This window comes from Pteropus alecto, unplaced genomic scaffold, assembly GCF_000325575.1.
Source record: "Pteropus alecto unplaced genomic scaffold, ASM32557v1 scaffold65, whole genome shotgun sequence".
Lineage (NCBI taxonomy): Eukaryota > Metazoa > Chordata > Mammalia > Chiroptera > Pteropodidae > Pteropus > Pteropus alecto.
Window position 1 is genome coordinate 2,337,452 of NW_006439191.1, and position 21,365 is coordinate 2,358,816.

Below are 21,365 nucleotides of genomic sequence, written 5' to 3' on the forward strand. Positions count from 1 at the left end.
GGTTTTCACATCCTTCAGGTAGGTTAAAATAACAAAAGGTTTAGAATCTACTAATTGAAAAACTTTAAGATGAGATGTCTTCAAAATTACAATACTGAAAAGCCAATATCATTTTCATAAAACTATGAGCAGTGAAACATTCTCACCGCAGGTGCTGCATTTGGAGCTGGTCGCTGTTCAGGCGCACGCCCTTCTTCCCTGGCTTTGACAGACTGAAGAATTGCGAATATATTCTTAGAAAAATTCTGAAATACAAATGGATTTTAATTAAGCCCAATTAAAAGTAAAAACTCAAAGACAGTAAGTTAACCTAATAAGCAATTTCAGACTAAGTTTTCTTCCTCTCAATTCTGCCCCACTATACCATCATGAGTTATTATTGTTATATGCATTAGAAAAAATCAACTACTATGGGGAAATCGATCTAATTATTATAAAACCAGTGTCATTCATTTATTTCCATTTTACTTAAACTGTATAATTAGCTATAAATTTACTCATAGTCTGCAGCTATTTAAAATGTAATCAGGATTTGTTATCAAAAGAGGCTTCTTAACTCAATCACTACTACAGTGTCCCGCCCCTTACCCATGGCAGGTACGTTCCAGGGACTTCCAGGGTCCAAGGTGCTACAACTGCAGACAGTACAAACCTTAATCACTCTTCAACTCTGCCAGAAATGTGGCAGCAGCTTCTTCATCAGGAGCTGCAGCTTCTTCAGTAATTCTTATATTTTTCAGTCTAAACCTATTCCTGAATCTGTGTAACCATGCCTCACTTGCATAAATGGCTTCATGTCACTCGTTTCAGGGGATCCCTTGCTGATGTCTTCTTTTAAGCTCAATGCTTTTTGGCATAATGGATTTTTTTTTTAACTATTTTCCAAAATACACAAAAAGTAATGAGAAGAAAGAGTAGCACTATTTTATATTTTTGCAAATCTCCTTAATGTCTGGCTTGATAGAAGATAGCTGTATTCCCATATCTACTTCTACATTTAATATTTTTTGTGACACCTTGTTTTGGTTAAAGCATATTAAAGAAAATCTAGCCTCACATAGAGAACTGGAAAAGTAGTAGTATTATAATCAACTTCAGATGACTGGATATTCTTCTTTGGTATCATACAAAACTCAATGAGTGAAAGTTTCTCAAAGGTTACTGTGATGTGAAAATCACATCCATAAACTTTTTGCACTGTAAAATCCATTGGTCTCTTTTGTACTTTAAATGGATTTTTTTTCACCCACACAATAGCATTCATTGGTCAGGAAAATATCACTCACTGAGTTATGCAGATTTTCCAAAAATTGACACTGTATTTATACAATATCAGCAAATTACATCTGTTAATATCACCATGGAAGAGTCTTTAAGAATAAAGAAGCTGGTATGGTCACAGTAGCAAAAAGAAACTTCTAAAATCCCAATTTTCCCATTAAAGCTCACATTTTAACACTGGCAATAAATACTGTCAACGGCTTTCCTTAAAGGACAAACTTACTTCATTTTCGAAAAAATGTTTGCCGAATAGGTAAGTCTGAATAATGCAGTTATTCAAATAAAAAAATGGTTTTCTGTGAAAAAGCAGCTGGTTCAGCATTCAACTTAGGCAACAGCACAAGTGCTATGCATGGAGATGACCGTCATAATTTGGTATGTGGCAGTGATTTATACGTTATGATTTCACCACGCAAATTCCTTGAAAGATGTCACTCAAGGTCATGATTTAATAAAATGAGTCAATTTTAAAAGTTCATCAAGGACATTATTAGTGGGTGAAAAATACAATGGCTACTCGTAAAGTTTGGTGCCGGTGCCAGCAGTTAAACCACCACTGCTTTTGCACCAGCAGTGCAAAGGCCAAACCAGTGACAAAGGCAAATCGTCTTAATCTTATTAAGAAAATGGATGAAAATCTCACCACTTTAAAAATAATGCAGTGTTGTGTCAGAGACACAACTTTAGAAGATCTATCAAAATGTAAGAAATTATAAAAATGTTATTTCTGTAATAGAAGTACAGGTAGTAATTTTGTTCCTTTTAATGATCTCTTTTCATCAATTTTCCAACAATGAACAATACTAATTTTTATAAGTTTGAAAATGTGTTTTTAATGAGTATAAAATCATGTTGTTTTATGTAGGGTACTTGCAATGGTAACATAACAGGACATATTTATATTTCTGATGAAATCTTCGACTTGTCTTTTATTCCAGAAATTCAAAAACTAAGAAGACCCTAATACCTGATAATAATGAAAGTCTGCCTAAAATCATATAGCCTTTTCGGGCTATGAGTACCTACAAGGTTTTTAGAGTTTGGAAGATTAAACAGTATACAGAGAACATATCAGTCAAAATCATTTTTTGTTTTTAAAAATGTTAATACTCATAGAAGTAAACATAGCTACCAAACAACTCTTAAATTAATCTATTTTTAAAATAATACAGTGATGCCAGTGACACTAAACTAAATTAGAACTCTGTTTCAAAATGATGGTACAATCCTGCCACCTAGAGCTCAAGAAAAATTATTCTACTTAGTTACTAGAAAACTTAATGTTTATTCTATAGGTAAGATGGGGCATATCACTTATGATTTATTCCACTGCTATGCAATTCAGACTTTTCAACACTTATAAGCACTGGTAGAATAATGTAAGTCACAATATTCAACTATGAGCCCCATATTAGGTAGTAAAAACGAGTAGTAACAGGTCACTTGATTGTAAATACAAATATTAACTCATGTTCTCAGATTTCTCTAGAATTTTAAGCTCTAGAGAATGATTCTTAATCTTGAGCTCAAGTACTCTGTAAAAGAAGTAAAAGTACCCAACAAAAATAATTCTCTCCTTTACATAATCTTTTCTAGTAGCTTTATTCTTCCTAAATAGCACAGCAAATTTGAGGTCAGATTCCCAAATCCGCAAATGAAACTAGTTTGCCAAGACCAATGCTAAAGCTCACTTTCATCAATAACCTCACACACGTCTATGAACTCCCTTGCCAAATCATCAATCACTATTAACAACTGTGCATCAATGGAGAATTAACATTTAGGAAAACTGGGAGGTAGCGGGGTGCGGGGGGAGAGACATGAAATTATGTAAGTGAAACAAAAATCAGTGCAACCTTTTTGGAGCTCCATTAAGATACTGGACATTTAGTATCTTTCAAATTTTTGTCAGTCAAAATTTAAAGTACACGTCTCCTTCAGCCAGCATTCTGCTCCTAGGAACTAATCCTGTTGCTATATACACGTAATGCCCAAAGGTATACGTACAAGAATGCTTTTTAATCCATTATTTCTAATTGTGAATAAGAAAAGTAGAGAAGAAGGGAGGAAAGGAGGAGAAGGGGGCGGGGGGGAAATCCCACAATCCTGTAGAGCTAAAACAACAACTGACTCCGTTAATGAGGAACAAGGAAATATTGCTACGTCCACACAACAGAATATAATGTATAAATTCACACACGGAATGCTTGCAGACTTATTTTCTTAAGTTCTCTACTTTGTGGAGAAAAAAAGTTACTGATATCAATGACCAGAGAGCTTGCCATCAATAATCTGTTTATTAGGTTTAAGCAAAGATCTACTCAACAAGAAAATTGGGCCATTCCTTGGATTCACAAGTAAGGTACAAATCAAAGGGCTTGCACTGTGAGTCAGACTTTTCCATCAGCTTCTTTGGTGACCAAAAACCAACCATGTGGCAGAACAGAATGGCATATATGGCCACTTAGAATTCTAGGTTACTGATCTTTCAGAAATAAAATCTGAAACCTTCTAATAGCAAATTTTAATCAATTCCATAACCAGCACCGATTAAATGCAGTCCCTCTAACGAATGACTAAAATATCTGAATTACCTTTCCTGTGCTCTGTAAGATGGTCGTCCGTGTCCTCCACACTCTCTCTCTGCTGACGATATCTCGGGTCACATCTACCTCAGCGTCCACAAAACTCCTCTGTTTAAGAGCAGTGATATCATCATCTAAGTCAGTCTTGATAGTAGATCTTTTCTTAGCCATAATTTTGGCTTTGATTGCAGCAATTTTTTCCACTGACATAGCTTCAGACAAAGACCTGAAAGCAATTTCTTTTTTGAATTTCCATAGCAAGGATCTCTTGAGCACATCTTAAATACGTTTTGGTACATTTATAATTCTTGGTAAAAACACTTTTAAGTGGCAATGATTAAGATTTTCTTATCTATAAAAATGACATACTCGATATTTCATGATCGTATCAGATTTTTATAGGTAAAGATCCCAGAGCCTATGTAGAAATATTTTATGAGCGAATTAGTAATTTCTTAGAATATCAATGCAAAAAAAATTTTCACGGTTTTTCATGTTTCCCTCCTACCCAAAAGAGCAGAACTCATTAATATGTGTGCTTTTCTTTATATTTTCTGAGATTTGTATTTGCTAACAGCCCTCTATCTATGCAAATTATACAAACACACAAACACACCACCTTGGAGGCAGGGGTGAAAATGCATTCTTCAAAGAATTCAAAGTTTAGGTTGTCCCTGAAATTTATTTCAAGGTTTCAACATATCAAATTCACAGTTGACAGAGGCTTTTTATAAGCCACATAAACAAATACTCCTTTTAATGTCTGGAAGATGAAACCCTATTTTGAGGTTTCTTTTTCTACACTTGATTTTAAATAACAGGTAAAATAGCAAAAAGAGGCTATGTTTTCAAAACTATAAAGAAACACAACACTGAAAGTACAGATTTTAAGATGATAAGGTTAGTGTTTTTTCCGACAATGTAAAATGAGAAAAAGAGTTAAAAAGTGTTTGGGTACCTTAACAGTTGACAAAATTATTACTCTAAACACAAGATGACAATCTTGAAATACGTTTAAACAACATCTGGATAAGGGACAGGAATTCCTGCAGGTTTAAATACGGTAATATTACACAGTATACGAGTTTATTTATATTATGTATGGGGATGCTTTATAGCAGATGCTCAATATGTACCTAGTATTTGACTCATATAATATTATGTAACTTTCCCTCAAAACTGAAAGCATACAAATATACCTTGAGCCAAATTAAAATACTTTTCTAAATTATAATGAAATGTGCATTAAGCTTTTACTTCTAGCCAAGATGAAGTAACAGAGGCTGGACTGGCCTTCCTTTGAAAAATCAGTCAAAATACACGAAATGACAGATACTTGACATCAAGCAATGACAGTCATCTCTATCTAACAAATGAAACCAAATAAGTGAGCCCTGTATGTGCCAGTTTCTTGCCTTTTAAAAGTTTCCAACGTGACACAGGGAGGAGAACCCAGGCAAAGCTTAGTGGACTTTGAGAAAATAGAGCTGCGTCCAGTAAAACCTAGGCAGCTGGAATTCATAGGCCAGAGAACCTCAGAATAGAGCGCTGCACTGACGATCTCCCTTGGGTCTTCCAGCAGGATATTGCTTAGCACACGACCATGAGGAAATTAAAGCTGGGTGGAGAATCACCCAAGAGAATTAAGAGAGCAATGCCCAGGGCTCACAAAGGTGAAGAATAGCACCTACCCCCACCAGCCAGACTGGAAACCTCATATTCACGGGACATCAGGTAGAGTACTCGGAATAGACTTGTCTCACCTAAGGGTACAGAACAATCTTCCTACTGAACATTGTTCAAATAACAAATGTTAAAGAACAAGCCAGTTCCAAGTGATTTAACTATGTCTCAAAACTGAAAAAAAAAAAAAAAAAATTTAAAAATTTGATTGTATATGGCCTCATTAGCAAATTCTCTCAAATGTTGGAAGAAATAATACCAATTCTAAACAAACTCTTCCAGAAAACTGAAGAGAAGGAAATACTTTCCAACCAATTCTGAGACCAGAATCATCTTCACATGAATGAGAACAGACATTACAAGAAAACTAGACCTCATAAACATAGCTGCAAAATCTCCAAATAAATTTTCAAATCTAACTTAATAATATATAAAAAGGATAATACATCTTGACTATGGTAGGCAGCTTCTGAAATTACTATTTAATAATCTCAACCTTCTGGCATTCACACCCACACTTTAATCCCCTCTCTGTGGGTGTGTGCAGAATACTGTACAAGTAATAGGATGTTACTCTAAAGATGTGGCTACCAAAAAAAAAAAACTGTAACTTCTATCTTGCTTGGCTTCTCTCGCCCTCTTATTGGCTCACTCTGATGAAGCAAGCTGTAGTGTTGTGAAACCAAATGTGATGAAGAACCAAGAGACACCTCTAAGCAACAGGTGAAGAACTGAAATGTGTCTACCAGCCTGAGAGGAACCACATTCTGGAAACAAGCACATGAACTCGGAAGCAGATCCTCTTGCCTACGTATGAGAGTAGACTTGGCCAACGCCTTCATGTGGCATTGTGACACACCCTGAAGCAGAGAAGCCACCTACATCACCCCAAGACCCTGACTCTCAGAAACTGAGATAACAAATGTATATTGTTAAGACACTATGTTCCAGCTTAACTTGTTGGCAGCAATAACAGATAATAAAATAACCAAGTAGAGATTATTCATGGAAGGCAAACATTCAAAAAATTAATTCACCATGTTAATAGAAAAGAAAAACTGTATGATCATTTAAATAGAATCAGAAAAAAACATTTGACAATAGCTAGCATTCTTTTCTGATAAAATATCAGCAAACTCGGAATAAAAAGGATTATTTCCTTAATCTGTTAAAAAAATTATCTACAAAAAAAACCCTTTGCTAACTTGTTTATATAGTAAATGAATGCTTTCCCCTCAAATGAGGAACAAGAAGGTCCAATCTCACTGCTTCTAGTCAACACTGGGTATGCAAGTCTAGCCAGTGCAATAGGCAAGGAATAAAAGGCATCTAGTTTGGAAAGAAAGTAAGTAAAGATGCACTTTGTGTAGACAACATGATTGTCTATGTAGAAAAGCCAATAAAATCTACCAAAAAAGTTACAAAGGATAATCAATGAGTTAAGCATGATTGCATGATTCAGGGTCCATAACCAGAAATCAATTTGTTTCTATACTGGCAATATACAATCAAGAATTTAAAAAAAAAAAAAAAAAAAGTATCAGAAAGTATGAAATACTTATAAAAAATAACAAAAAGACATAAGCCCCATACACTGAGAATTATAAAATGTTAAGAAAAAACAAAGCAGACTTAAATATCTCTCCATTATTAGAGAAATAAACCGTGTTCCTAAGTCAGAAGACTCAGTATTTTTAATATGTCAATTCTCCCCCAACCTCATCTACAGATTCAATGCAATATCAATCAAAATCCCAGCAGGCTTTTTTGTAGAAAACTGCAAACTCATATAGAAATGCAAAGGACCTAAAACAGCAAAGCACCCTTGAAACAGAACAGAGCTGGGAGGCTAAAACTACCTGATTTCAAAACTTATAAAGAAAGAGTAATGTAAACAGTGTTACCAGCAAAAAGACAAACAGATCAACGGTACAGCATAGGTCCAGAAATAGAACTATACATGAAAGAACTGATTTTTTTTTTTTTATCCAGGTGCAAAGACCAATGATGCTGAAACAAGTGGCTCTCCATTGGCACAAAATTGAGCTTCAGTCCCTGACTCACAAAAACAAGTGCATTTTTATCCAGACCATACACAAAAAAATTAACTGAAAGTAGATCACGGACTAAAATGTAAAACCTACAACTATAAAATTTCTACAAGAAAATATAGGAGACAAACTTTGTTGACCCTTTTCAGGCAAAGATTTCTTAGATCTAACACTGAAGCACGATTCACAAAAGAACACACTGATAAATTAAACTTCATAAAAATTAAATATTCTGCTCTTCAAAAGGCAGCTAGGGGAATGAAAAGAGAAGTCAGACCAGAAGAAATGTTTGCAACGCATCCTTTAAAAAAGGGCTTGTACTCAGAACACGTAACAAACTTTCAAAACGCAATAATGAGAAAACAATCCAGTAACAAAATGGACAAAAATCTGAAGACACTTCACCAAAGATGACACAAGGTGGCAAACAAACATGTGAAAAGGTGCTCAGATCTTTTAATTTTTAAATGTTAAAATTAAAAGGCTTGACTATACCAAGTACTGGCAAAGATGTGAAGAAACCAGAACTTTTAAACGCTGCTGGTAAAAATTTAACAGTGTAACCACTTTGAAAAACAGGCAATTTCTTAAAAAGTTAAATCTATAATACTGTACAATTCCTCGCCTAGGTATTTACTCAAGAGAAATGAAAACACGACCATGTAAAAACTGTACACTTATGTTCATAGCTTTAGTTGCAATAGCTAAAAAAACAGCAAAAGTGAAATGTCCATCAACAGGTGACTAGGAAAAACATTACATCCACACAAAGGAATAGTAATTCAGCAATACAAAAGGATGATCTATTGACACATCCAACACCAAGGATGAATCTCAAAATGATTATGCTAAATGAAAGAAACTGGACCCCAAAAAAGTCCATACTACAAAATTCCATTTATATTTAACTCTAGGGGGAAAAAAACTGATCTAAAGTAATGGCAGATCATTTGTCGCCTGGGTAGAAGATGTGGGGTGGGCAGAGCACAGGATTACAAAGGTATACGGGAAAGCTATCGGGGGACGTGACAGCCATAATCCCGACTGCGATGACCATTTCGCAGATGTACGTGCATGTGAAAACTTATCAACTTACACACTTTAAATACATGTGGTTTATTATATGTCAATTATCCTCAATAAAGCTTTTTAAAATCTGCGTTGATTTAAATTGCTTGGATAAGACTTCCAAAAACCTGCATCGTGCCAAAGAAAAATTAAGAAGTGATTCTAACTATAGTAAAAACATGAGATCAACAAAATAAGACAAGAGGCCAAAGCCAGCCATGCCCGTTCATTTAGGAACAAAAGCATCTATAGCTATTTCCCAACCACAAGAGAGTTGAAGAGTTGGAAAAAAAATATATGACTTGCAAAGCCAAAATACTGAATATGTGGCACTTTACAGAGCAAGTTTGCTGCTCCTACTATCAACAAGAGATTACATGATATATGAGTAGCTTGGATCATAAAGTAATTTTAAAAAGGAAAGACCAATATAGTAACACAATCAAAATTTTTCAGAAAGCACAATTAGCACAATGGCTTCCACTCCCCAACACACACATATCATCTTTGGAACTTAGGGCACAGAGGCACATAATGAATACAAGAGGTAAATGTAAATGTAGACAGCATATTAATATCCCTCTTCCATATGACCTTTCATATACCTAAACTGCCTACTTTTCCACTAAAGAAATTCTTACCTAATCTGTTCAGTCTGTACAATTCCTTCTTTGTGACCCTCCAAGCGAGCAGCCAATCTCTCTTTATCAAGGCGCACACACTCTTCATCCTGAAAACCATCACTGGTTAGTAAACATTTTAAATTTTTATTTAACTTTTATAAAGAAAAAAAAAAAAAAAAACACCATGTAACTTCCCTGACATAAATTCCCTCTTATATTCCCACCCATAAAGTTCCAGGCATCACTGACCTTATGTCAATTTTAAGACTACTTTTATAGTTACATAAAAACAATAACACTAAATATATGTTGGATCAAGTAAGAACAGAACTGACTGAAAGCTTACCAAAAAACTTGTTACTTTTTTGTTTGATTAAGTGGTCTTCTCATAACATATCACAGCTACTTTTATTCAGAAAGATATCATACAACAAATAAATTCCCACTCTTCAGGAAAGTTTATAACTAAATGTTATGAGAAGCCTTCGCCAGTCAAAAATTTTATTTTGGATCTAGATTTTTTTTTTTTTTTTCCATCTGTTGCCCCAGGTCCTGAATCCATCAGGACAGGTCAAAACACTAGAAGTGAAACTTTAATGGTTTTCAAAGTGTGTTCTTCCAAACACTAGGAATTCCCACAAAGTATGCCATGGGCCACTTTTTGACTGAATTCAACCTTGGGAACTCAGCTTTTTAATTTGCATATTAGAATTTCAGGTAAAATTTAGTCTGAAAAGTGGTTACTTAAAAACAAAATTTAGTAACTCTAATCTAGCTTAATCCCCATATTCAACAAAGGAGGACCAGAGTCAGGGTCTATGACTAACAGAATATAAAACTGTATAAAAAGCATTAGTATATTCAAGACCTAAAAGGACACTGTGCTCCAGTTCCTGCTCCAACATTGATCTCTCTTATAAAACTCTTAAGGCAAACATATTGCTCACATGAACACAAGGATGATATTTTAGGAAATGCAGTAAATTTTTGCCACTAGTAATAACGGCGTAACACTCATTACTAGAGTTCCTTCAGAGTCTGCCGATTTTAAAAACTGCAGCCTAGATTTTAATCAGATCTGCATCCCTACCCTCAAGGTTTCTCCCTCTTAGCATAGTGCCTTGCAGGTTCTCAACAGATCTGCTGAACTGAAAACTGTTTATGTAATATAGCTGTTTAAGTAACTCATTTAACTAACTGCTCTGGAAATAATTTTATTCTATTTCCTGCAGATTTTTCAAATTATTAGAATCCTAGGAGATGAGCAATTCTGACATGTTCAATTTTTCAATAATTAAACTGTGTTCAATAATTAAACTGTGAATTTCAGATTTTTCCAAAAAAAAAAGGTCTCCTTAAATTCACTCATTTTGTATAGTGGGTCACAACTTCCTTTTACACAAAGGAGTTGAGGGAATTTTCAGTTTTACTACCATAAAATGTGTGCCCAGCATTGTGGAATGGCTAGCAGCCAGAGTGCCTGGGTTCCAATCCTGGTTCTATGAACCTCCCAAGTCACTTATTCTCTCTGAGCCAGTCTGTTCGTGGATGACACACATAGTACTGCCTACTTCAGGAGCTTGTGGTAAGGATTATCTGAGCTGATGTATATGAAGTACACAGAATATCACCTAACAGAGCAATAACAATGAGCTGTCATTATTATCGTTACCTAAAACACATCAGGCCCTTGTCTCAAAGTATGATAATTAAAATTACATTATTTTAGTATCAAATTTTGATCAAACAGTCCTATCCCTTTAACAGCTATCTTTCTTGGTCTTAATTGTGTATGCTTTGCTATTTATGTAGCAGGCAAAAGGTACATCTGACTTTTATACAAGTGTGAGATGAAAAGATTTATGGTTTCTAGCCATGTGAACACTTGTGATGACTCTAAGTGTTATTCCTATGTTGTTAATTGACATATGACTGGTTTAGTCATTTCTCAGATCTTAAGTGTGCCTCTGGTGCATAATCTTCCACTTTCAGGGGCTTTCATATGTAATTCATCTGGGACTTGTAAAAAATTTAAATAAATAGTATCACAAAATTCCTAAGGTTTAATCATCTCATTCAGTGCACTAGCTAATCGACAAATTTTCTTTCCAAAAGTAACTGCATTTCTTATGTGGCTTCTATTTCATGTGAACTATCCTTATTTACCAATATTAATATTCTACTTGCTGTCTATAAAATGCTATAAAAACATGTAACCTGAAATGTCAGTATTTTAAGAAGTAACTATAATAAGCATTTCATGTTCATAGCTCTTAAATGTGAAGTAAATTTCCAAACCATCTTATTCCAGCATTATGCACACTACAACCCAAAGGCCAAACCTGGCCCACCATCTGTTCTGTAAAATTTTATTGGAATACAGCCTTGCCCATTCATTTACGCACTGTCTATGCCTGCCTTCACATCACAATCACAGTGTGGAATAGCTGGACAGATGAAATGGCCCCAAAAGCCTAAAGTATTTACTGTCTGGCTCTTTGTAGAAACACTTTCCTGACTCCTGATCTAGTCCAACATTTTCATCAATAAGGAAAATAAAGTAATTTGTCCATCACATGGCTTATAACTGAGAGATCTTGAACTACTGCTCAAGCTGTCAACTGTTTATTCTACAATTTTTCCAGAAAAAAGCTCCTAGGACTACTCTGAACAAAGAATTCTTACTGCTACAGAATCCCAATTTCTGTAACAATATGAATCACCTCTAAAATCAAATTCCATTACCTCAATTCGTGGTTTCTTTGCTTCTGCTAAAACTTCATCTGCAGCCCGTTTGACTGTAAGAAAAAAAGAAGTAAATAAATGTATAGTTTAGGGATAGGTTTTTAAAAGTTCAATATAAACATGGACAAGACATACCTTGAGTAGACCGCTGAAGACCTATTTCTAGAGGGGCACTTCTGTCTATACTTGCTGACGTTGCTGAAGATTTAAAAAAAATGTGAGATCAATATTCAAGTACATATATTGGATATTATCATAAGTAAAATGCTGAAGATTTATTATATTACTTTATATATGGTGATTTCCCTAGCTAAAAAATAAGTTTTAAAGCAGCTTTGTAAATGCATTTTACTAGAAAAGATTATTGTGTATTAGAAAGTCTACTAAGAGTGCAAACTAATTTTAACAATTTAGCTTATAAATGATTGAGATAATCTGACTGAAATCAACTGGTCACTTCAAAGAACAGACTTGAATACACATGCATATAGAACTGTATCTATACATAAACATACATATATAAAGGAAAGGTTATCGTTTAAGTTAGCAATCACTTTACGTTGCAATTTTTAATTATTCTAATTGGTAAAATTTTTTAATTATTTTTTAAATTAAATCATTTAATTTTTAAATGGTTCAAAATGATGAAAAGATAACAGAGAGGTGTATCTCTCCCCATCCACCTAGTTCCTATCACCTTATGTAACTGCTGTTAGTCTCTTATATATCCTTCTAGGATTTCCTTTTGTAGGTACAAGAAATACAAAACAATATTTTTACATCCCCTTTTCTTAGACAAAGATAGTATACTATACATACTGTTCTGAACCTTCTTTTAACTTATCAAATATCACCGACATCTCTCGGTATCAGTACATGAAGCATTTTTTAACCCTTTTTTTTTTTTATTGCTACATGGTATTCTAGTGCATGGTTAAACTGCAATTTAAATAGTTCCAGATCAATGGGCAGTTCAATTTTAACAGTTTTTGTCACGATAAACAATGATACAATGAAAAATTTTATCTATATGTTGCTTCACACGTTTCCAAATTTACTTCTAGAATAAAGCTCCAGATGTAGGATTTCTAAGTTCAATCTGTAATGACACATTACTGCCAAATTTCTTCAGCAGGGGTTGTATCAACTGACACTACAACCAACCATATATTATAATATCTATTTCCTCACAGCCTCACCAGAGTATACAATCAAACTTCTAGATTTTTAGCTAACGGGAAAAAACTAAAGCTATCTCTGCATAGTTTTAAATTTGCAATTCTCTCATGAATGAAACTAAGCATTTTTCATAATTTTATCACCTTTTCTGTGAACTATATGAGCAAAATCCATTGTTAGTCTTTTATGTATATATTTTCAAGACCACTTTGTATTATTAGAGAGATTGGCCTTTTTACTGTGATGAATTGAAATATGATTACCCCATCTGTCATCTGTCGTCTTTTTTTTTTAATAACGCAAAACTCTTTTATTGTTACCATCCCACTTTCCACCACTGATTTGACGTGCCTTTTTAATCATGTTAAACTCACATAACTTAACATTTAACAGATAAATTATTCTATCAATTTATTCATTCATAAGTTTAAATTACTAGGATTTTACTGTTAAGTTATAAACTCTAGAATGGCTAGTATTTTCTTATTGCTCTCTCCAAATTTCTGACACTTACTTTATCAAATGAGTTTTAGAATCATCTTGTCCAGTGCCACCTATTCCTCAAGAAAACTACAGAGATTTTTTTTGGGATCATGTTAAACATAACAAATTATGTTAAAAACTGATTCTTCAAGATATTATGTCTCCCTAAGAACAGGGAATGTCTTAAGATTTGCTCAACTCTTTAATTAAACCATTAAATTAGTATTTTTCTTTAATTAGCAAAGCAATATTCTTGAAGACTAAAAGTAATTTGTCCTACAGAAACCACAGGAAATGACGAAGACAAATAAAGGGCAACTCTATTCTGGATTCTGAAAAGAAAAACCATTTGTTCTAAAGCACTGTCCCCAAACTAGCCTGTTTGTCAGGCTCACCTGAGATACTTTTTAAAAACAGAGAATCCCAGATTGTATATCAGAAGCAAAAAAAAAAAAAAAAAAAGTTTTCAAAATATAAAAGCCTCTGCCTATCCTCCTGAACTACATGCTCTTCACAGCAAATTTAAAGGCCTTCCTCAATCCTCTCCTAGGATTCTCACCCTTTGCTTATCAGTATACTTTGCATGCTTAAGACAAGGATTTTGCATTTTACACAGCACCCTGCACAATGCCTTTAAGAAAAAGCACTCAGTAAGTGCTTGCTGAATGCCCAGTGAGGACAGTGCAGGAAGACAACACTCTTGATGATGGTCTTCCCCTCAATCTTGCTGTTAAAGTCATGGAGCAGAATATGGGACAAGACAGCTAATAATGACTCACTTAAAGGTAATAAACTCCACCCCGGGGAAGGTGAGACCAAACGATTCTGTTATATCAACTTATCTGTACTCTGTAAGACAGCAAGTTAATAACTACTCGACCAGGTACATACCTACTATTAACTATTGTTCTCAGTGCTGGGCATCTGACAGCTGTCTGCCCCTCTGAAATTGCCCTCTAGTCAGAGTGACAGACAATATATAAGTAAACAAACAGATACATTATTTCAGGTCAATATAAGGGATTTGATGGAAAATATATCAGGATGATACTACCCACAGACAGGGTGTGAGGGAAAACAATGCTATTTTATACTTCAGAATGGTCAGGTAAGCAGTCTCTGACAGAATCTCATTTGAGCACAGATCTGAATGAGGTGGTAAGAAGTGAGCGAGGTGACACTGTGAAGAAATGAAGGTGAATGCAGAGAGAATAGCAACTGCAAAGGTTATAAGGGTTAAAACAGTTAAAAAAACCAATAAGACTGGACTGCTGTGAGCAAAGGAAGAGTGGATGATGAGGTCAGAAGCATAAGCTTTAGGTAGAAGAACTAGCAGGTGGGTCAGGACAGGGAGTATGAGCATTATCATAAGTGATGAGAAGCTACAGGATGAGAAGCTGCAGGTGAGTGACACAATCAACTTTACTCGTTTTTCCAGACAGGTCACTCTAATGGTTGGCAGAGACTACCCTGTAGAAAACAACGGGTGGGGACCATGAGAGGGCTCTACAGTAGTTTAAAGAGGAGGCACTGAGCAGGGTGGGAGCAGACTGGTTAGAAGTTGGCAGACTTTTAAAGATGGAATAGATGTGGGATATAAGAGAAGGGAAATCAAAGGTTTATCCGGGGTTTTCAGCCTAGGCAACCAGATGAATGGGATACCACTTATGGAGATGGGAGCACTGGCGAATAGACCTACTGATCAGTTTTGTTCCCCAGAGGAGCAAAGAAAGGAATCGGCATTCTATTTTTGGATATGTTAAATTCCATATGCCTATTAAATAACCAATGGACGATATGGAGAGTGAATCTACAAATCCGAAGCACAGGAACAGGTCAGTCAGCATTGAAGGCAAGAAGTGTGCAAAATTGAATGAGAGGTGGACAAGGAGCAGAAAGAGAACCACAAGAGCCTGGGCCCCGAATGCCAAGCGAAGAAAGGCTCTCCAAGAGGGCGCAGTCAACAGAAGCAAGTGCTGCTGAGGGGGCGAATAAGCTAGTGTCGGCCTCAAAGTGACTTCGGTGGGATGGTGAGTGAGGAAGACAGCCAGAATGGAGAGGAGTCAAGAGAAGCACGTAAGGAAGCAGTGGCAGTGATACCACACAACTCTTCTTCCAACGAATTTTGCAATAAAAAGGAGAAGACAAATGGAGTAGATAGTAGGAATGTGGGATCAAAATTTTTTTTGAATGAGCGATGTTATTCTATGTCTTCTAAAGAGAATGATGCAGAAGAGAAAACTGGTGATGCAAACAAGAGAAAAGCAACAATTTTCAAAGGCAAAGTTTTTGAAAGTGTGAAAGGAGATGGAATCCATACAGAAGGAAGAGGGCACTGGCCTGAGAAGCAAGGACACTACATTCATGCTAACGGGAAAGACGGGAGCATATGGACACAACTGTAGGTAGGTCCATTTTCAGTAGGAATACAAATTCTCTTCCCACTGCTTCTTATTTCATATGGGAAAAAATGATGTCTACTTAAGAAAGCAAACAATTTAAAAATTACTCACATGCTTCACCATTGAGATAGCCAAGTAGGTCTTTTCGGTCAGGTCTTCTAACCACAGGAATATTTTCAGTCTGAAATAAAAATTTTAATTAGATAGAAAATCAATTATAAGAAACTTGGTAAAAATAAACATCATGTAATGTCTGAATTTTGTTGCAACATATCTTGACAACATTTACATAGGATCATATTTTTAGAAAAAGACAAAACTAAAAGAACCTATTAAAAACTTGAAAAAAAAATCTAGTCTATGGCCATGCCTCCCTGAACACGCCGGATCCGTCTGATCTCCGAAGCTAAGCAGGGTCGGGCATGGTTAGTACTTGGATGGGAGACCACCTAGGAAGACCAGGTGCTGTAGGCAAAGGAAGGAAGGAAAGAAGGAAGGGAGGAAGGGAGGAAGTCTATTAAAAAATTTAGAAAAGCTAAAAAAAGAAAAAAAAAAAAAAAACACAGCTTTGGCTTTTTAAAAAATCTGGAAAAATTTTAAGCATATTAAATTTTGATAACTTTACTCTTGAATTCAATTAATATATACAAAAGATAATCATTAGAAATGAAACAATGACCCCATCCCTCTTCAAAATATCAATTTGAGTCTTTTTTATTCCCTTCGCTAACTCTGTGTATTTAATTTTACTCATGTTTGTATATTTGGAGCAAGTATCTTTTTAGTCCCATTGCTTGTTCATTTTATGCAATGGTTCCAAAGTACTTTCTTTTCTCACACCCAAACTAGACCGCCTCAAAATATTCTACTTGAACTCTTCCAAATAAACTAACTTAGCCACTTAACAGTAGGTATATGTTGTTTAGGCACAGGGGAAAATTTAGGAGATCAGACAGGAAAATATTAATGGTGGTTGTTTACTTTCAACATTACATTTTTTTTATCCTCAAGTATGTATAAATTCTGTAAGAAGTATAAAAGATTAAAAAATAAAATCTGGAAACGTACCTATTTTGGTAAAATGGACAATTTTAAGTTCCTACATAAGCAATTTGTAAAGAAGTGATCAAAACAAATAAATCAAATCTGTATACATTAAGCACCAAGCCCTCTTTGGGCCATGAATTCAGTGAATCTTGTAATTACCACAATTTTCTCTATCATTTTTATAATGCAAACAAAGAGTAAGGAAAAACTAGTGCCTTCAGGATTAGTTAAAAACCCTTTCTCACTTTACATAAGCAACAATGAATGAAATAACAAGAACCTTTAGTGTCTCTGGCTACTGGACATTGAGTACTGATTTAATTTCACTGCACCAAACATTTTGCACACAGTGTTTACACACTCAATAACAGATATGAACAATATATATAATCACTTAAAATTAATATTTTTTAAAGAGACAGCAGACTAACCTTTAATTTCTGCTTATGGGTATAAACATTTAAAAGCCCATAGGTTTTTCTATGCATTTGAATATCATAAATAGTTTAAAATTTTTAATTAATTCTCTTTAAATTACTATTTCTAACATACTTCAACATTTAATCACTAATAAGTCATGTACACGTTGACAGCCAACTGATAAAGATGGATAACTACTCACATCAAAATAGGGGCTGTGGGTAGGGAAAACTATCTCAAAAATAGTCCACTTAGAAGAGCAAATTACACAAAGGAGTCAGGAGAATAAAACTATAGAACCCTAGAATTTTAGAACCCGCCCTCTCAAATCTGTCAAATATTTACAAAAAAAACCAATAGGATTAAATTTCACTTGAGTGAGGGTTCTAAGGGACACCATAATAACCACAGTTATCAGTCACATGCATCAAACATTCCCCAAAGACATACTCTCTACACCAAAACCAAGTATCTAGATCACCTATCTTACCCCAAAATGAATCGATATAGCCAACAACATTCTAATTACCACCTAATTCAGTTTTTAAAACTCTAATATGAGTTAATGTGGCTTTATAGAGAGATGCTTCTATTTTAATCTACTAGTTCTCCAAGTCCCAAGTAGTTTCACCCTATATACTATTTTTTCAATACAAATTTGACAATAAATATGTATTTCTTGTTCTAAAAAGCAATGTCCAAACACTGCAATGTAGAAAGCAGGCAAAACTAAATAGGAATTTATCAATAAAGTTGGAAAAAAAGTTTACTGACTAAAAATTAATTTTAAAAAGTAGTCTATTAATGTTGATTCTTTCTGACATCGAAAAAGTTTTAAGATTAAACTGGAGTTCTGAGTATCAGGGTCCTTCCACAGACTCATAAATTTTTTTAAAACATCTCTATAAGTATCTTTAAAACTTCTGTTGTAAACACTACCAACATTTTACATGTAATAATCTGCATAATCACAATAATCTAATCGAGAACCCCCAGGAGACTTGCATACAAACCAACCTTTCATTCCCCCCCATTAACAGCTGACATTCTACTCTGCCATCTTGACCACAACTCATAACTCATTCTTTTGATCTGAAACCCTTGGGGGAAGTTACCCACGGCAAAGGATACCTACTATTAATTAAATTGAAAAAGTTTTAAAATGAATTCTACTTACGGCAGCACGTCGGACATAAACAGGATGAGAAAGGTGCACATTATTGAGAAGAAATAAGATAGAATCCAATGTGTAGTACTCTCTGGGTTGGCCTTCCTTTCCAGTGCTGAAATAATTAAGGCAAGAGTTTAACTCACAATTCTATTTCAACTCTTTAGGCTTACTCACATGTATTAATTTACCTATACCCACCTTGCTATCCAACAATGGATCTAACATGGCTAACAAAAATACAATGTACAACATTTAATAAGTGCAACTGTCATTAAGGCAAAAGAAACACGAAGACAGACAATGAAAAAAAGCAAGAAGTGCATATTCATACTCTAAGGCACTACACACTTTTTAGAATTTGACACAAATTAGGTTCTGGGCTTTGTCAACAGACAAACTAATCAGTAACACATTCAAGAGGATCCATAAGAGAAAAGAATCAAACTGATTAGGAGAAGCACAACTATTACCGGTGATACACTTACAAGAAATTTATCCTATGTCTCCTAAGTAACATTCTCAAAGTAAACACAACGATAAACTTCAGAGGTATAATTCTGACATCCTTCAAATTAAACTTATGATGTAAAGCCAAAATAAACTGTACCTGTGATAAACAATGTAGTCTAGGGGTGTGAGATGTTTAATGAAAGCAAATAAAAACTTGCTCAACAAATGTTAGTATCCAATCCCCCCCCCACCCTACATTTTCCCCATCTAGAAATGTCAAAGTATCTGAATTCATCTGAATACTGCCCAGTACAATAGGCCCCAGACCTAATTTTCTAGCCTCCATATCCACTTTTCCTCTAAGTTGATTTATTTCAAATCACACATCACTGTCAATTACTATACTATGAAATCTAATACATGGGTAACAACTGGGTTTTTTTTTATGATACAGAAAAAAGCAAAATGACAGCATACTGCATGTGACAGGTAGTTTTACGCTATGAATACAAACACATATACACGTACACAAAGATTAAAAGCAAATAAAGATATATTTATTGGTGTGATTCACTCTTGTAAAAGTTTGAAATCTATTCTAAGCCATCTTTTTTTCACTACTGTCTCCACTAAATTGCTGTCGAAACATTTCCTTTCCAGCATTCATGCCTTTTAAGTATACAGTCCCCTTGTCCTGAAAGACCTAATTCACCATTTCACCCTCAGAATCCCTATCCATTAAAGTTTATTCATTTGTTCACTCATTTATTCAAGAAAAATTTGTAGCATCTCTACATGCCAGACTTCTATGAAACTTTTCCTAACATTCCAAGCTGGAAGTGACTGCTAAGACGTAGAGGTTGCAGCTTCTCTATTCTGATTAGATTAACCTCTGAGGCAAAGACCAGGATCCAAAGAATTTTCCTATTTCTCAGATTGAACCGCTCAACACCCAGACTTCTCCTTAACCTTTTTTTTAAAGGAAAAAAAAAATCAATTAAAACTCCAAATTCAATTCTGTCTGTGCAAATTCTTTGGAAAGGGCAAAACATAGGAAAAATCAAAATATCATTTGTTAACATTTCATAAAGGTAATGAAATCACAAGCCCTGGAAGCCAAAAAACAAAAAATAAAATCCGACCAATCAACTACCTTTCCCTTAGTTTTTCATCAACTCTTCATGAAGCCCACTACGTCCATTCATCAAAATGAGTACGGAAGTTCTAGCCCAAGGGTCCAATTATCCAAATGAAACACCCATGAAACAAACATCAATAAAAAGGCCCAAACGATTCTGACCCAACCCTACACTTTTTAATGACTTAAAATTCAGGACACCCCACGTGGATGGATGTCCGAAAACACTTCTCTTTAAAACACATTTCCCAAAAAGCACACACACACCATCAATTTCTGACTCGGATCTGCGAAGCTCACTCCATGTTACCAGCAAGTTTCTCCCTGAGGAAACTCCTGCCTGCACCTCCAACATCAGCTGGATGACTCCTCCAAAGCCACCAAATCTCCCCGTCCTAACTCCATGTAGTGGGTTCCCTGCCCTCTCTCCTCCAGGAAATCGCGACAGGAGATCAAATTGACCAGGAGCGGCAAGGGCCAGCGGACAGAGACAGCCACAGCATAGGGCGGCCTCGAAAAGGCAGAAGCACTGAAAACACAAAGGGGCGTCCCCCGGAGCGCACCCGCACGCGCGCCCGGCACCCCACACGCACCGGCGAGACGGCCGGCGAAGTCAGAAGCTGCCCGGCACCTTCCGCCTTAGCTTCCCCGGGACCGCGGGGCACGGGCGACTCCAGACGCCGCTGCTCGCTCGCCCTCCTCACCGAAAAGTGCAACTTCGACTCCGGAGAAAAACTTTTCCCCCGAGCACCCGCTTTTTTCCCATCCCCAAGGGGGACGGGGGGGAGGGGCCAGGAAAGAGGTCGCCTGGGGGCGCCCGACTCTGCCCGGCCACCCCCGACCCATAGCCCTGCCGGACTCACCCCCAAACCACATAGTTGGTCTTCACATTCTTGGGCCAGGAGAACTCGCCGAAGATCACTTCGTCTCCCTTCACCACAATCTCCTTCTTCTGGATGTTGTACTGTCGCAGGACACTGAGCACGTCCGCCATCTTCACCCCCCTCGCCGCCGCCGGCCCCGGGCGCCGCTGCCGCCG

General features: G+C 35.8%; 1 protein-coding gene and 1 pseudogene across 1 annotated transcript in view; one reads left to right on the forward strand and one right to left on the reverse strand.

Moving 5' to 3' along the window:
- Nucleotides 1-21,359, reverse strand: part of CDC73 (cell division cycle 73) — an 85,885-nt gene extending 64,526 nt beyond the window's left edge. The window contains exons 1-8 of the mRNA XM_006916211.3: nucleotides 21,190-21,359; nucleotides 18,745-18,850; nucleotides 16,212-16,281; nucleotides 12,172-12,234; nucleotides 12,037-12,089; nucleotides 9,310-9,398; nucleotides 3,876-4,092; nucleotides 147-245 (exon numbers count right to left, since the gene is read on the reverse strand). Coding sequence (XP_006916273.1) covers nucleotides 147-245; nucleotides 3,876-4,092; nucleotides 9,310-9,398; nucleotides 12,037-12,089; nucleotides 12,172-12,234; nucleotides 16,212-16,281; nucleotides 18,745-18,850; nucleotides 21,190-21,320 — 828 coding nt within the window. The 5' untranslated portion in view covers nucleotides 21,321-21,359. The remainder of the gene's footprint in view (nucleotides 1-146; nucleotides 246-3,875; nucleotides 4,093-9,309; nucleotides 9,399-12,036; nucleotides 12,090-12,171; nucleotides 12,235-16,211; nucleotides 16,282-18,744; nucleotides 18,851-21,189) is intronic.
- LOC112483273 lies at nucleotides 16,457-16,574 on the forward strand (annotated as a pseudogene).
- Nucleotides 21,360-21,365: the final 6 nt, after the last annotated feature.